The following is a 16,866-nucleotide window of genomic DNA, read 5'->3' on the forward strand; positions in this document are numbered from 1 at the left end:
TGAGGGGCCCAGGACATTCTGAAGTTATTTTCTTTTGTTTCTGGTGTCCAGGGTTCCACATATTGTGGACCCTCAACTGGCAACCAAGGACCCATTTTACCACTTGCCTCTCAAAGTAGTGAGGCAGAGCAACCCAAGGATTTTTCAGGGAGATGTTGATAACAAAACTTCAGAATTCTGCAGTGCATCAAATAACACTCAATAAACAATAATTCTAGTCAGTGCTTTTAATAAGCATTGAAAACTAGTACTACTCACACATTTACAAATATATACAGAAGGGCAGATTGAAAACCAATCGGAACAAACTCTAAAGGGCCACAGATTAAACATCACCCCACCTGAAGAATCTCCCCATGTTCCCCATACACAAACTATGCTAATTCAAGCTGTTGATACATGCCTATAAAGCCCTTCACAACCAAGAAGCAGCATACCTCAACCACCGACTGAGCTTCCACCGTCCCTCCAAACCCCTACGCTCCACCTCCGTCTCCCTCGCTCACACCCCACGCATCTGCTGCAGCAACAGTGGAGGCCACTTTTTCTCCTATCTTGCTGCAAAATCCTGGAACAGCCTCCATATCCACCTCAGGACATTCCCCTCCCTCCAGCAATTCAGAAGCAGGCTTAAAGCCTGACTCTTTAACTGAAGCCCCGAGCAGCCAATCTCAGTGCCTGGATACCCTCAAGGGCGATAAGTGTGCTCTACCAATCCTGATTGACTGATGATATGTAATTAAAAAAGTGAAGCCTGGCTGCGTCACTGATAGCTACTATACACTTAGCAGTAAGAGAATAGACGTTTCAGTATGAATCAACATTTCATGATGTTATAACAAATAAGCCCATTTCTTGGCTTTCGCTATTAAATGGCCACACTTTCCATAGACACAGTATAAAATATGGAACATGTTCATAAACGTTTTCTTCTAACTATTAAACAAGGTTGCCCTGTCGCCGCAGAAAACTCACTGGGTTCATATAAAACTATAAAACACCAAAAGGTGGGCCCAGGACAATTTGAAGTGCACCTAAGCCTCACTCATTGTCTCAAAATTTGAGATTCCAGGAGGCAAACGAATATCCAATTAGTAAAAAATGGGTAGAGGTTTTGGTGTGGTGTTTACTGTTGCTCCAAGGTGTCCCCCATATTACTGTACAAGGTATCCGTAGTGCTTCTATGGTCTGGACAGGTACCATTTGTGAATTTAAAGTCCACTCAGGGGCATATAGGGAGTTCTTTTACTCTGCAGCACATCTTTCTGTCATCATTGATAATGCCGCTGCAAATATGTTCTTTTCCTCTGTTTGTTGGTGTGTACTACAGAGGGTGCCTCTGCGTTCATGGGGACCATAGACATCCTCTCTGGACACTGGAGTCTCTCTCCCATAGTATTTCTCTCTGGTGCAGACAGTGTACCTGACACCTTACTATCAATGCCCAACTCTCCCTGGTTGAAGCCTCAGGGAGCCGGCATGGAGCACAGCTGTGAACCTTGTACCTGAGCCCCCTGTTGCATGAAGGGACAGATTTTTGCTTGGTGACTCCCCAGACAGAGCCGATACTGCTGGCTCTGTATTTGAAAAATAGTAAAGTATTGTACAACAGCAGTCCTGAACTGCAAGCCCCTTGTACAGACCCATCTAGCTCTAGCTCTGGGGATATTCGGGGACCTGCTGTTTGTGTTTTTTATTTCATGGGCTTTGCTATCCCAAAGTCCTCAGGGGACCTGTTGAAAACAGAAAACACGCCACTTACAGCTAGCAAGCTTTAAAAAGGGAGATATGCAGCCCTTTTTGTAATGTGTTTCGTTTACTTAGCTCTTGGGGTGTGCTCCAACCATCGGGCATCTAAATATGTAGTTATTCTTTAGTGTAGAGCTTTCTGAATGCTTTTTGTACTGCTTCCTTCCTTGCAACATTGGCTTGGAAGAGTTTTGGAACTGTCCTTGTTAGTCTTTTGATCTGGGGATTTTCTGCAGCAACAACAACAAATGCAATTAAGGTAGTCCACTTACCCTGCCAGCAATTTCCAGGCACCCACAGGTTTCCACCAACTGGAAGGTGCCTGTGTGCCCAGCAGAGCCAGTAGTACTCACTCCCAAGACACTGACAGCCGGCTCATAAATGCCTAAAGGATCCACTTCCTTCAGGGGGTCACCAGCATTTCCACCTTCAAATGAACCCAACTGGTAGGTGCGAAGTGGGTGCAGTTGCCTCTGGAGTTGGAGTCCAAGAAAAGACCAAAATGTAGAACTCCAAAGTGACTTTCCACTTTAGACAGGGCACCAGCAGGATGTGGATCAGTCCTACTGTTTTTTCCTCTGCTTCTCAAATATTCTTGCCTGTGACTTGGTTTAAAAGTGAATGTGGAAGGATGAAGGTGCGAGTCTCTACCCAATCAAGAGATGCTACACCGTTATCCACCCCAAACTGACACTTACTCAGATTATCCCTCTAGCTGTACAGCACTCGCTTTCATTACATTAAAGAGACTGACAGCCTGAACTGAGGTTACAAAAATACATCTCATGTGAGCCAGAATCCTCCATATAAGTCTGATTTATTTTCCCCTCCATGTCTTTAAAGAAATCCTCCTGTGGTAAATGTAAATGTAAATGTACAGGAATTTATATAGCGCAAATCACCGAGCGGTTTCTAAGCGCTTGCTTAGGGAACCCGTCCTGGTATTCCCCTGTGAGATAACCCCAGCAGGGTATCCGCAAGGTGAAAGCCAGGCATCCCGCCGCGAGGGGCCGTTGTGGAGATTAAGCAAGCTATTGCCCAGAGTCGCACAGTGTGAACCCGTGAATCGAGTAGGCACCGGAGCGAGAATTGTCGAGTCCATGGACATTTTAGGACTCAAGACCCCGCCGAGCCGGGAATTGAACCCTGGTCCCGGGCTGACCTCTGCTTCCAGGTCTGCCTCCTCTAACCAGTGAGCCACACTTCTCCACTGGTGACTAGTACCAGTGTCTTTAGCACTATATAGGAAACACCAACAAGCATAAGGAAGCAAGTAATCACAATAAAAGAAATCTCTTCAGTTACAATTGTCCATGACTCTCACTTGTGGGACAGGAGAATAGTATTCGTCAAAGTAACAGTCCAACCCACAACCCACGACCCCTTTTTTAGTGTCAACTTAATACAATAGTTATCAATCCACTAGGCTCCCTTCTTTCAGTCATTGTGTTCCCGTTACAACTCCAGTCCGCGCCTACCCAAACTCCCGCCCTCCTCACCCCAAGGTATGCCGCTAACTATCAGCACATATATGTGTGACCTAGGGTTAGACCAGAGTGTGACCTGTTCTCTGCTCCTTCTCTGTGATCATCAATCAGGAACAGAGGTAGTGCCGGGTGATTAGTCATCACTGTCCGGGCCCTCTCCAAATAGGCTATCTTCCCTGTCCTCAGCTGGGTGTTTCAGGAGCTCCACTATTACTACCCATGCCCTGGCCGCTTCCAACGTTTTCTCGCTCCCTGTGCTTTTTACCATTCGCATTCTGATTGTTCCCTCGCATTCTGCCCACCTCACAAATTCCCTCATCCATCTGGATATGTTAGGGCCACTCCTCGCCTTCCAATGACTAGTGATATCCCTTTTAACAAAAGCCAGTCCTAAGTCAAAAAACTTGCTTGTGACCTTGTTCCTGGCCATGTGAGGGAACCAGGGCAGCTGACAATACCCGGGAGCCGCCACAACATCGCTATCCGTTGTATTCGCCAAAACTGTGGTGACCCCTTGAGGTAATTAATTACTTCATGTACGTTTTATCCCTGGCCATCAGACTTGGCCCAGCAGGGGATCTCCGAGCCTGCACTCCATCAAGGCTAGCTAATTTCTGATTTAAAAAATGCATGATTGATGTCCATAGATTAAACCCAGATTAGGATATGTGTCCAGGATCCAAACTTTGATAAGAGAAGACACATCAATTATTTTCTATCTAATGCCAATATAAAGATATTTTTTAGGCATACATGTCAACAGTGATGTCACTGACCATGTCATGAGTTATGTAATATGGGAGGACATACGCAGTGCATTGTGAGGGTGCGGGTTATAGCTAGCTCAGCTAACTATAACTGCTGTATTTCATTGGTTTTGTACAAGTGAAAACTAAGCCTAACTATAATGTCCCTGTAACATTTATTTTTTTCAGTGAATTTCTAAGGTTTTTTAAATTCTATTTCCTAATTATAATGTCCCTGTTACCTTTGATTTATTGGTGAATTTTAAAGTTTTTTTATGTGAAGTAAGATGCCCATCGCAATGCACAATGGGGGTGAGGTTGAATGCAGGGCCTGGCCTGGCATTGTACTGCCCCCACCCAAGCTTGCTGCTTCTGCCCTCCTCCTCCTTGTCATCCATTATCCATGACCCTGCTCCCTCATTACAGTTGTGTGCGGCGATTGTTCTGCCACTGCCCTTCCTGTCAGCCCTAAACAGTTAGCCTGCTGCCCCATCCACCTCCTCCCTACCCTCTGTTGTCCGAGTCCATGCACCAGCCCCTCCCTCTTGCCCTGCATGGTCAAATCTGCTGCCACTGCCTTCCCTTTAGCTCAATGTCCCTACCCACTCCTCCTGCCCTCCATTCCCCAAATCTAAGCAGCATCATTGTCCTTCTGTTTAGCCTCTGTGCTTAGCTTGCTATTCCTACTCTCCTTTCCCCAGCATTCTGATGTCTGCGTGCATGCCTCGGGTCATGGCTCTTTGCCCACCATATTCCATGGACCTGCCTCCCTCCTATCCACTCTGAGTGTTCTGTTGAGTTGCCACTACCCCTCCCACTTGTGTAGCATGGTCAGATGGTTGCTGCCTGTCCCTGCCATCTCCACCCTGCCTATCCAAGTTCCAGGCCCCTATCCCCTTCCACCTGTCCCCCATGGTCCATTTTGCTGCCACTCCCTTCTGCCCTCCATGCTCTGTTGTGCTGCAATTGCTCCTCATGTCTGCCCTGCATGGTCTGTTGTGAGTCTCTTTCCCTGCTCTCTTTAGTCTGTGTCCCCCATTGACTTTTGTGCTTGCCCTGCCCTCTCCCTCTTGCCCACCATGGCCATTGTGCTGCCACCAACCCTCCCGCTTGCCATACATGGTCTTCTCTGTTTCCACCACCCCTTCCAACTGCCCTGTGTGGTCAGCTTGCTCCCCCTGACCCCTGCCCACCTTCCCTTCATTGTCTCTGTGTATGCCATTATAGTCTCACTGTTGCCCATCCATGGTGTGTTGTGGTTCCAGTGCCATCCCACCTACTCTCTATGGTTAGCTTGTGGCTCCTGCCCAGCCCCCTTACCCCCTGCCCTCTGTTTTCCATGCGCAGATCCCTACCCCCTCCCTCCAGCATTGTTTGGTCTGCTGTTGCCCCCCTCTCCCCACCCTTTATGGTCTGCAACTGTCCCTCCTGTCTGTCGGCTATGGTCAGATTACTGCCCTTGCCTCTTTCCCCTCTGCTTTCTGTTGTCCATGTGCATGGCTTAGTTCCCTCCCTATTGCTTTCCATGGCCCATTTGCTGCACTGACTTCCCCTTGCCCTGTGTTCGTATTGTGCTGCTGCAACCCCTGGCACCTGCCGTGTAAGGCCAGTTTGGTACCCCCACCCCTCTCCCTCCAGCCCTCTCTTACCCGTGCCCCTAGCCCATTCCACCTGCCCTCCATGATCTAATGTATGAAACTTGCCAACATTTTGAACTTGGTAAGAGGGAGATTTTGAAAAAAACCTGGGGCATTGATTTCCCGCTTTGACTTACATTGAAAAAGAGGAGATTGTAGGCAGGAGACAAATAAAATAAAGGCCTTACAGGCTTAAAAACATCAGGAGTCTCCAGCCTGAATCGGTTCTCTTGGCATTTATGGTTGTACTGCCACAGCCTCTTCCTTCTGCCCTCAATAGTCTTTTAAATTGCCATAGCCTCTCTTATCTGTACTACATAGTTGGTGTGTTGCCTCTGTCCCCCTTTTCCCTGCCCACGATGGTCTGTTGTGCTGTCACTGCCCCTTCCACCTGCACAACAAGGTCAACTTGTTGCCTCTGCACCCTTCTCGAGAGGATGTGGCGTGACAGCCAGAGCTGAAGACTTTGCAACTGGGGAACCAGATTCGAATCTCTGCGTCAGCTTGACATCCTTTGATTCTTGGCAGCTCACTTAATCTCCCCATGCTTAAAGCCAATATTAATGTGTCCTCGTGTAAAGTAACTGGTGCTCATGTAAAGCACTCCTTAACCTTTGGATCAAGTCTGTGCTATATAAAACTGCACAAAAAAAACAATTAAGTGTTTTGCACACTTCTGTCATTGATTTACACTTGGGCTACATTTCGGTGATATTTGTGTGATATGTGGGCTCTCTCTGGTGGTCATCTTGGGAGACTTATTTGTTATGAAGCTCCCTAATTTCATCATTTACTGCAGTATCCTCAATAGAAAAAGCCTTAGATGATGGGCTATACCTTGGACAGTCAGCCATGAATTTGAACAGAAAAATTGAGCAAGACCAGTGCAGACCCATTGAGGGGTTGGAATGTTATCTGGGATTGCTCATTGAAGGGCATTATACAGTTTGATGGACTATTAAGACCATAATGCATTTACATCATTCCAATTGGCTGGCCCATGTGAGAGAGGGGCCATTGGTATAATTGATACCAGATGTGAATAATTGTGATGAATAGCCATTTGAACCCATGAATACGGTCAGGAAACCAAAATGCATGGGGGAGGCATGTGTGGTTTTCGTTCTCAGGCAGAAATAAAATCAAGATTGGGCCAACAGTTGAGTGTGTCTCTACTCCTCTGCTGGGCATGGGAGGATTTTAATTGGTGATATATATAATCCAAAATTTTAAATATTAAAATACATCATGAACCATTTCATCCCCATTTTTTAAAATTAACGATTAAAATACTAAAGCATTACGCACCCAGTAACCCAGTACAAGCGGCTTTTAAAGAAAGATTACATTATTAAAAAAGTAATTTAAGAAAAATATAAAATCCTTCTGTCACTAAATTTAATATTTACAATAAAAATATTAAACATTAAAATTTCCAGTTTAACAGTATTTTAAATTTTAAACTGCTCACTAAAGCCTTCAATAACCCCCACAGCACGTCTAAAAAAAATTATGATTTCTAAATATCCCAATAGATATTTACTCAAAAACGCATAGATAATAATAGCCTATTATTGAAATCTAAGGAATAATATATTATATCCAATATTATAACAATAAACATTTACATTTCAATAATAAAGAAATCCATATTAAATATGATTATATTTGATTCTGTATTTTAAATATTAATATTAATTAAAGCAAGGAGAAAAATGATATAATTACTTTTAAAACAATGTCCCACAATATTATTGCTCTCACAATATTTTGACCACAATATTTTGTCAAACAATATTTTGGAATCGGTATTAAGGTACTGCACCTTTAACTTTACAAACTGTTCTGATTTTTACATCTTTCTTCATTTTCTTAATTTCCCTTTTCTTTTTCTTTCTTTCATTCGTTGTCATTTCTCTCTCTCTCTCTCTCTCTCTTTCTTTCTATTTCTCTTTGTTTCTCTCTTTATTTCTCGAGTTCTCTTTCTTTGTGTTTTTTTCTCCTGTTATTTCTTTCAGCCTTTATTTCTCATTCTTTCTGTCTCTCTTTATATCTCTTTTGTCTGTCTTTCTCTTTTCTTCTTTCTCTTTCCTTCTTCCTTCCGAGTGTTTTTCTCTCACTGTTCTGTCTTCCTCCCCATCTTTCTTTCTTACTCTTCCATCTTTGCTTTGTTTTTCTATTTTTGAGCTCTGTCTCACTCTTGCTCCACATGTACCTTGCTTGTCCAAATCCAAGTAGTTTGATTCATAAGGAAAACTTTGGGGTTCAAATTACATAAAGTGTAGTTCCCAAATTGAAGTACCAGAGGTTGGCTATGTGTGGTGCTTGACGTATGTCAGTGAATAGCTGGAGATGATTTTGACAGTAGAACTATAGTAGTAGAATCAGGTATATAGCTATTGTTTTACTCCTGTGTGGGTGTGTTTTATTATTTACATGATCCTTCCTAAACCCCTGATTAAATTTCCCTGACCCAATCCATTTATTTGTAAACATTCTCTATGTTCTTGCCACTCCCTCTGCCCCCCTACATTTACTACAAACAAAATAGGACAGGTTGCAGCAGAGATCTCCAGCCAGAGATTTGTGAATAGACTTAGTGAGTACGGGCAGTAGTACTAATGGAGTAACATTTAAAATACTCAAACATTAATTTGTGCGTAGGCCCCTCTTTTTTCTTATTAGAGCATTTTATTAGTTTAAATATCATTTCCAAAATCATTTTACCAAAGACTCTAAGAGTAACACTATACATAAAGTCTGAATAAGGGCAGATTATGACTGACCTCATCATCACCAGAATGGCAGTCATGTCTCACAACATCCTAATGACTGAACATGGTGAACGGCAAAATTGAAAGCTTGTGGAAATGTGTGAAGGAAGGCCTAACATCCAAGGTGGAAGAATAATGGTATACCACTGTTCATGAAGATCGTATGAATTGGTCCTCAATTTAATTGGTTCCCCTCTCATACCAGTCTGAAGTAGGCAGGGGCATCAAGGGAGTAGAAACTCCAGACATGTATAACATTGGTGAACTATATTTCTTTAAACAGTAAACATTTATACCATCAATTGGGGTAGGTGGTGTGAGGTGAAATAGATATTGTCTTTTTTTTAACAAGTATATTATTTTATAAAACAGGAATGAGGAACGAGAATGCTTGTTCAGGGGGAGAACAGTCCATAAAACTGGTACTCTTTTTTGACTCTCTGACTCTCGCAGCGACCTGATGCGGTCCGCAAGCAAGCGGTGCGACGATCTCACCCAGTGACAACAGGCTCTACGACGATACTCGCAGCGATGGTACTCTTCCCGCACTGGAGCGATGCGTTCCGCAAGCGAAAGATGCATCGGTTCTTGCAGCGGCAACAGGCGCTGCGATGATCTCAATCTTCGCGGCAGCGGGAATTTCCTCGCACTGATGGGGATGCGCTCCGCACACGAGCGATGCGTGAAACTTTTTATAAAGACACAGTTTCTTGTTGTCCAGCTTCCCAAACAACAGGTACAACTTCCAGAGACACCACAACTGGCCCAAGCACTCTAGGAAGGACAGAACTCTCTCAATAGAGTTCAGGGGAGAAGCTGGGGGTGAAGTCCCTTTGTTCCTGGGACTTCTTAACAGGAAGCCAGCTCAACTCAGGCCCTTGGAGATCTCTTCAAGCAAGGGGACACAGCACAAAGCAAAGTCCTTCCCCTCTCCTTGGCAGCAAAGCAACTGCAGGTCAGCCCACAAACTCAGAGCAGGACAGTCCTTCCTCTTCAGTCTTCCAGCTTTCTTCTTGGCGGAGGTTTCTTCTTGATTCCAGGATGATCTAAAGTTCAGTGGTCTGGGGTCCTGTACTTATACCCCAAAAAGTCTGTGTTCCCTTTGTGTAGGAGGGCTCTGAACGCGGTCCAAACCAGTTCTGGAGCACTCTGTTTACATGACGCCTTCTTTCCTTTCACAGTGCAGAGCAGAAACATCAAACGCCCCACAGGAGGTGGAGCCAGCATTGTGGAGGGAAAGCACAGCCCTGGAGCACTTTGTTGACATGATTCCTTCTCTCCTTTCACAGTGCTGGGCAGAGACATCAGACGTACCACAGGGGGTGGAGCCAGCACTGTGGGGGGCAGGCACAGTCCTATTCAGGTGCCAGGTGCAACTCCTCCCTCCCATTTAAATGCAGAGCTCTCTATTCCCCACTGGGCGGACTCATTCTGTCTCTTGGGATCCCCCAGCACTGTCACTCACAAACCAGACAGTCAATTCACAAACAGCCAAAGGCACACAGAAAGGTCAGACAAGAAAGCAGCCACTTTCTAAAAGTGCCGCTTTCAAACACAGGATTTAAAAACCATCCTATCTTGCTCCTATGGGAAGATATGCAGGTAAACATTATGCACATCATTCCCCAGTATAGCCTATGGGCAAGATAGCCTTTCAATAGTGAAAAACGAAAAAGGCTGTAATTCACTACCAGAGCATGTCACCCACACTAGTACATGCTCTACCTTTCATATACACTGCACCCTGCCCAGGGGCGTACCTTGGACCTTCCATAGGGGTGTTCAATGTGTACAGAAAGGGAAGGGTTAGGCCTGGCCAGTGTGGAGACTGGTCAGGTCAGCATGGCAGTTAGCAACTGCACACAGGCCCTGCGGTGGCAGGCCTGAGACACCATTTTAGGGCTACTCATGTGGGTGGCACAATCAGTGCTGCAGGTCCACTAGTAGCATTTGAATCACCAGCCCTGGCACACTCAGTGCACTTTACTGCTGTGAAAACCTGCGAAACGCATAATGAATACTTTAACATACTGCAAGCAGTTCCCTTTGTTATTAAACTGCTATCAAATGGAACATTTTAACTATGACAACAGTTTAGCTCCTTTAATTGTTGTAGTAACATTAACAGAAATGTTACAGTTCTCTTAGCCTATTCTTAATGCTATTATGAAATGCTATTTGTGACTGATTGCCTGGTGTAAACATTGTGTTCTTTTCAGAATAGGTGGCATCATGATACAAATTATGTCGGTTTATGCAAATTCAACCTGCTAATCTTAATGGGAAATTATTTTTCACTGTTAGGGCAACCTGGCGCAGCACTTTCTTTGGTGAACGAAGCACAGTATCTTCTAATAAGCACTGCAAGCCTTCTGCACCTCCGAGACAAGATATCCTCAAGGTAATAAAAACGTATATTTAGAAAACACTGGAAGAGAAGTACAGAAATGTTATCTCTCAGTGCTTATCTTTGACATTTTGTTTGTCTCCTCTGCTCATCAGCATGTATGAAATTTCAACCCTCTTTAATCTACTTTAATGAATGACACCCACGCAAACCCCTGTTATTCTCATACCATTGCAATCTTCGAGGAAGCCAGGATATATTTGCCATTGGCTAAATATGACAAGAGTATTTGCTTTTCAAAGTATTACAATAGAAAGTAGTGAGAAGTATTCTATGTTAAGGAAACCACACTGATGATATTAGTAATATCTCTAAACTAGGTGCAGCACATGAATATGGAGTGTAATGTGGCCACTGATAATCACCACAAATATTGCACTGCACCCATATGATGTTATCTTCTAACTAACAGATAGGAGTATTGCACATCTATAGTGGTGTAAGTGACCAGAATTCTGATAGATCTGCTGCAAAATCTAACCTGTGCAACCATCGTTCTTCCCTATTTTCCAATCCATGTTCCTAAGGTCTAATATATGTATGTGTATCATTTATATTGTATATATTTAACTGAAAAAAACACACTTAAAACATGTTTTATTTTTGTGGTTCAAATCTGTGAGCCACTGAAATTTGCCACTTGTGGTTAGCAGTGCACAAAACACACGCCACCCAACTCACCATATATTTCTCTAGGTAGTTTGCCAGTTATTCTTTTGCCATTAGCAAATAGGCGCATAGATCATGGTGGGTGGCGTGAGTTATTATGTGTTTTTCCGTCACTAATTCGGTCTCTAATAATGTGCAACACCACTGAAAACTGCCAGTGGTTTCGCATGTTTTATGCAGAACCTAAGCTCAGATTTAAACAGGGGCTTTTTCAGCGTATTTCAAGAGGATTTTTTTGTAATTAATGTTTTTCATTCTCTGCTGTGCACTGCCTTTGGCCCCATTCCGTGGTGGTTGGCCACTGGGCCTGGCAGGCAGCCAGGCAATGCAATCAATTCAAAATTTGCGAACATACGTGACAAGAATTTTCAATTCCATTAAGGACACTGAGGCGAGGATTATGCTTTCTCATTTCTTTATTAGAAATGCTCAGCAGCCAATTAGAAAACAGTAGGAAAAAACAAAACTACAATACCATGAGTACTTGGGTATCACATGACAGATGATAGAGTAACTAGTATAAAACGCCCCACAGAGAATACCAAATCCTCTTTCTTTGGCGACTAAAACAGTTCAAAATGAAAAATGGACAGTCCAATATGAAGGTCAGAAAATGAGTAAACCGGCAGCAACAGAAATCCACTGAGATGAAGGCCTGGATGCTTGCAGCCGTAGACAACTGGAAATTGAAGATAACCGTCAGGCAGGTCGAACCGGGTTGGACAGAAGCCTCTATTTAGGATCAGAACTTGAAAAAAGATATAAAGCCGTAATACACATTCTTTGTGTGCAGAAAAGAACAATAAACAGGGGGGATAAAAACAAGGAACAGTAATAAACAAAATACCATATGCAATTAGCAATAATCAATAACAAGGTAACAATTGCAAAATGCAGAAATATGGTGGGATAATCCTCGCCTCCATGTCCTTAATAGAATTGAGCATTCTTGTCACGTATGTTCACAAATTTTGAATTCTATGTCAGGACCGGAGGCTCCTATTATGCTTGTTTAAAGTTGATCCACCACAACAAAAGCAATATGTGCAATTGGCTTACAATAAAAAGTTTTAAACACAGAATCAGACAACCAATCAGCGGCCTTCATGATGCCAATTAAAGTCACTCCCATCGGAAAAGCTTTAGAAGCCATAGCCACACATGCTGAATGTGCACCAAAGATAGAGACATCAATACCAGCCTCATTCATGAGCCATCTGACCCAACGGGCCAACGTAGGTGGGGTCACAGGAGGAAAAAAGGCTTCTGTAGAGCAATTAACAATTGACCTTGCATATCATGACGAAAAGGAGCTGTACTCACCTCATAATTCTTAACACATTGAACTACGCAAAGTTTGGGATTATTGGGAAATGTTGGATAGGTAACAGAAGATGTATTACATTTAGTGTGTCTGGAAATAGCAAAAGTAACACCCTCAGGCATGAAACTGCGACCTGCCATGTCCAGTGCACGAACATCAGAAACGCGTTTGCATGAAACAAGACACAATAGCATAGTCAATTTTGCTGAAAGTTGTTGGCGGGATAAAGAAAAATTGGATGGCCAGGCCTCCAAGAATCGCAAAACAATGGAAACATTCCATAAGGCAACGTATTTTGGACAAGGTGGTTTCACCAGGTGAATACCCTTAAGCAACTTAGAAATCAAAGCATGTTCTCCAGCAGGCTTGCCATCAATATTGATATGACCTGCGGAAATAGCCGAATGGAAATTATTAACCGTACGATAAGCAAGACCGGATGAGGCGATGGAAGCCAGAATATTAACAATCAGAGAGACATCCGCTGAAGCGGGATCCACCTCCTGTTGAGCACACCAGCCACACCATTGTTTCCAAGCTCCTGCATAACGTTTGTGAGTGTTGGGAGACCAAGCCTCGCTGATAAATCTGGAAGCGTCTCGCGAAAGGCCTGGGACTTGCCAGCGATCCACGAAATTCGCCATGCAACTAGTAGACGATGGCTTGACTCGATCAGGGGACGCGGATTGCCGATAGGGTCCAGCAAGAGATTCCACCGCTGGGGAAGAAGGAGCGGCACTGCACAACTCATTTCCAGGAGAACTGGGAACCAAGCTTGAACCCTCCACAGAAAAGGGATCAGAATCAGCTCTGACTGATAATGGTTTGTGCAAGCCAGGACCCTGGGAATCATCATAAACGGGGGAAAAGGGTAACACAGGAGCAATGGCCAGGTTTGCAGAAATGCATCCGTGGCCAGGGCTTCCGGATCTGGTCACCAGCTGAAAAACAGGGGAAGTTGAGCGTTGAGACCAGACGCAAACAGGTCGATCTGACACCGGCCCCAAACACGGGATAGAGAGCGGAACATTCGAGGGTGAAGCCTCCAATCGCTGAAGTCCCAAAGATGTCGCGAGTTCCAGTCCGCAATCAGATTGCTGAGACCGGGAAGATACTCTGCAATAACTGTGATCTTCCTGGGTATGCCTCCTTCGGTTGCCGATGAGGTTGAACTGGATCTGGGTGGAGGAAACCATGACATACCACCAGTACAACTAGTACCCCCTGCCGGTTTAAGTCCCTCTTCATTGACAGTACATGAACCAAGCACGTGTAATCTGGCATTGCACCCCCCTCAAGAGGACGCTCCTAGTACATCCACGAAACAGGCGAAGAGGGGTAGACCCATTAAGAAGTGCCAGAGAAAGACCAAACATGGAAATAATCCCGTGGATAATCATTCGATTGAACTGGAGGATGTCATAGTAAATAAACTTAGCAAAAAAATGGAAGGAATTATCAGTTCACAAATAGAGCAGGTCCTGACAAGTATTGCTAAGGACATTGTGGATACACTAAACACCTGTGTGGTGGGTTTGCTTAAAAGATGTGATGCCTTAGATGCCTTTGTTCGAGAATACCGGGGGTCTCTTGCCTCGGTAACCCATCCACAGAACTTGCCTATAGTCACTACTAGCATAGGGCTGAATACGACCACGGCAAATATTAGTCCCAACAACATTCTATCTAGTACGAATGTATCGACTGTTAACATAGCCCCAGTTGTAACCTATAAGGCTCCCCCTCCCTTGGGTAATGTACTAGAAATGGTAAACAGACAAAAACCAGCTATATCTGACCAACCAGCGGACAACTCATTTCCTGCCCATTGTCAATCTAAGCTACATCTCCCGCCCGAGGCTGCGCCCCTAGTGGCTGTATTAACAGGGGTACCCCCACTGGGGCGGAATGTTGAGGAAAGTACTCAGGAACTTATGTATAAAACTAGAAGTTGGTGTAATCATTACTCTACTGGTGATACAGATATATCGGCAAGCATAAGCACGGTCAGAAGAGTGGGGTGGGTTGGCTCATGTCAGAAGTCAGTAGAAGGGGACTGTATCGTTATAAATTTTAACACACGAAACATTGCAGATCGCCTATTTTGGGATGGATCTGAACTGTTAAACTCTGGCATTAGGCCATTCCCATTGGTTTTTTTTTATCCACCCCTACTCAAAAGGTTACGTCTCCCAGTCATCTGGGTAACTAAACCCCCAGTTATTTATCAGAGCATTGTGTACCACTCACAGGTACCCCCTGTGGCTCGACCGTTGCCACGGGTGCTTGAAACCCCTATGGGTATGGGCTTACCATTGGCTAACCGCTTCTCCCCATTATCTGACATGGAGGAGAACGATTGACTAAATGACAAGACGGAGCCAATAAGTCGGATCTTAGCCCCTACCTGCAAAATCGCGAGTTGGAATATCGCTGGGCTAAGAGCAAAATCCGGTAATGAAGATTGGGAGGGATTGATAAAAACATTTGATATAATAGCCTTACAGGAGACATGGGACCCTCTTAACACTTTACACGTGGATGGCTACAGCCTTTTTTGCATACCGGCTAAACGTGGCAAGGTGGGTAGAGCTAGGTGGGGTCTAATTAGCCTGTTTTCTCTAGAGCTGAAGGGCACACTCACACAACTCTACTCAGGTAGTCCTAACTGCTTAATAGTGGAACTGATAGCATTTGACACCCCCAAAATACTGTTTATTAATTTTTATAATTTTAACGACAATGTACATAATAATCTAGTTTCACTAGAACAATTTTTGTCAGTATATAGCATAAATTCAAATACTTTCGAGATCATATTGTTGGGGGATTTCAACACCCATCCCTGTGATCAATTTTGCATAAATATGGGCTATGAAGGGCCATTATACTCTGCCCCTACCCATTTTGAGCATTCCAAGCAGGGAGAGGATTTGGAACACTTTCTGGCCACCTGGAACCTCTACAAGTCAGGCTGTGGGGAGGTTGGCCAAAGGGCCCCAACATTTAAGGGGAAAGACGCAGGTACAGTTATTGACTATATCTTTTTAACATCTTTTTACTTATCTAGGGTTTTAAGCTACAGGACTGTGTTCTCTGTTTTTAGTGATCACAATCCTGTTATACTGGAGATGATGACAGTGTACCTTTGGGCTTTAAGGGCGCATCTCATAAGGGAGGGAAGGAAGTGACCCTAAAAGATCAGGGTAGATGCTTAAAGTGGGCCAAAGTGATCCCTGAAAACTCCCTGAGTGAAATCCTATCTAAAGCAGAAGAGGAGGTCGATATATGTCTAAATATTAAGTCGCAGGGCCCACAGATGATCGATGCCTTTGATACCATCTGTTCGCACATAAATCTAAGCCTACAGACGGGGAGAACACAGAACGAGCATAGTGGGTAAAGGTGGTTTAATAGCAACTGTACTAGGGCACATGCCGTCCTCCTTAAAGCCCCAAGAATAGGGGGCTCATAGCAAACCTAAGGTTAGCTTATAAAAAAGCAATACAAACTAGAAAGCAGGAATTGAAGGAGGAAGCTTGGTCCAAACTCTCGTCACCAGAGGTACTGAGAGACAGCAGGAAATTCTGGGAGACCATTAATCAACCTTTGTTCTCGACTGATGCGAACTCACCCCTTGATGACAACATAGCAGATGATGATTGGATAACTCATTTTGAGAAAATGTATAGCATGTCAGGCACCACGATTAATAAAGACCCTATCTTGCCTGAGACCGTAGCCTCTATGGTGGTATTTGAGGTTGCAGAAGTTGAAAGAGCGCTAGGGGAGATGACTAAAAACAAGGCCCCCGGCCCTGACGGGGTCCCGGACGATTTGTTTAAGGCCGCCCCAAAACTTTGGTCAGTAGTTTTAACAAATGTGTTTAACGTTCTGGGTCCAAATAGTCTTCCGGCCTCTTGGTCAAAATCTATAATTATCCCGGTATTTAAAAAGGGGGATATACAGGACCCCTCCTGTTATAGGCCTATCTCCCTGATAGATTCCTCCATAAACATTCTGGGTCGTGTCATTCTATACAAGCTGACTGAGTGGCTGGATGGCAGAGGGGT

The 16,866-nt window shown here is 44.2% G+C and overlaps 1 protein-coding gene across 1 annotated transcript in view; it reads left to right on the forward strand.

The window, feature by feature from the left end:
* LOC144829032 (molybdenum cofactor sulfurase-like) overlaps positions 1 to 16,866 on the forward strand; it is a 1,966,499-nt gene that overhangs the window by 1,655,297 nt on the left and 294,336 nt on the right. Inside the window, exon 12 of the mRNA XM_078687750.1 lies at positions 10,698 to 10,794. Coding sequence (XP_078543876.1) covers positions 10,698 to 10,794 — 97 coding nt within the window. The remainder of the gene's footprint in view (positions 1 to 10,697; positions 10,795 to 16,866) is intronic.

This window comes from Lissotriton helveticus, chromosome 4_1 (assembly GCF_964261635.1).
Source record: "Lissotriton helveticus chromosome 4_1, aLisHel1.1, whole genome shotgun sequence".
NCBI lineage: Eukaryota > Metazoa > Chordata > Amphibia > Caudata > Salamandridae > Lissotriton > Lissotriton helveticus.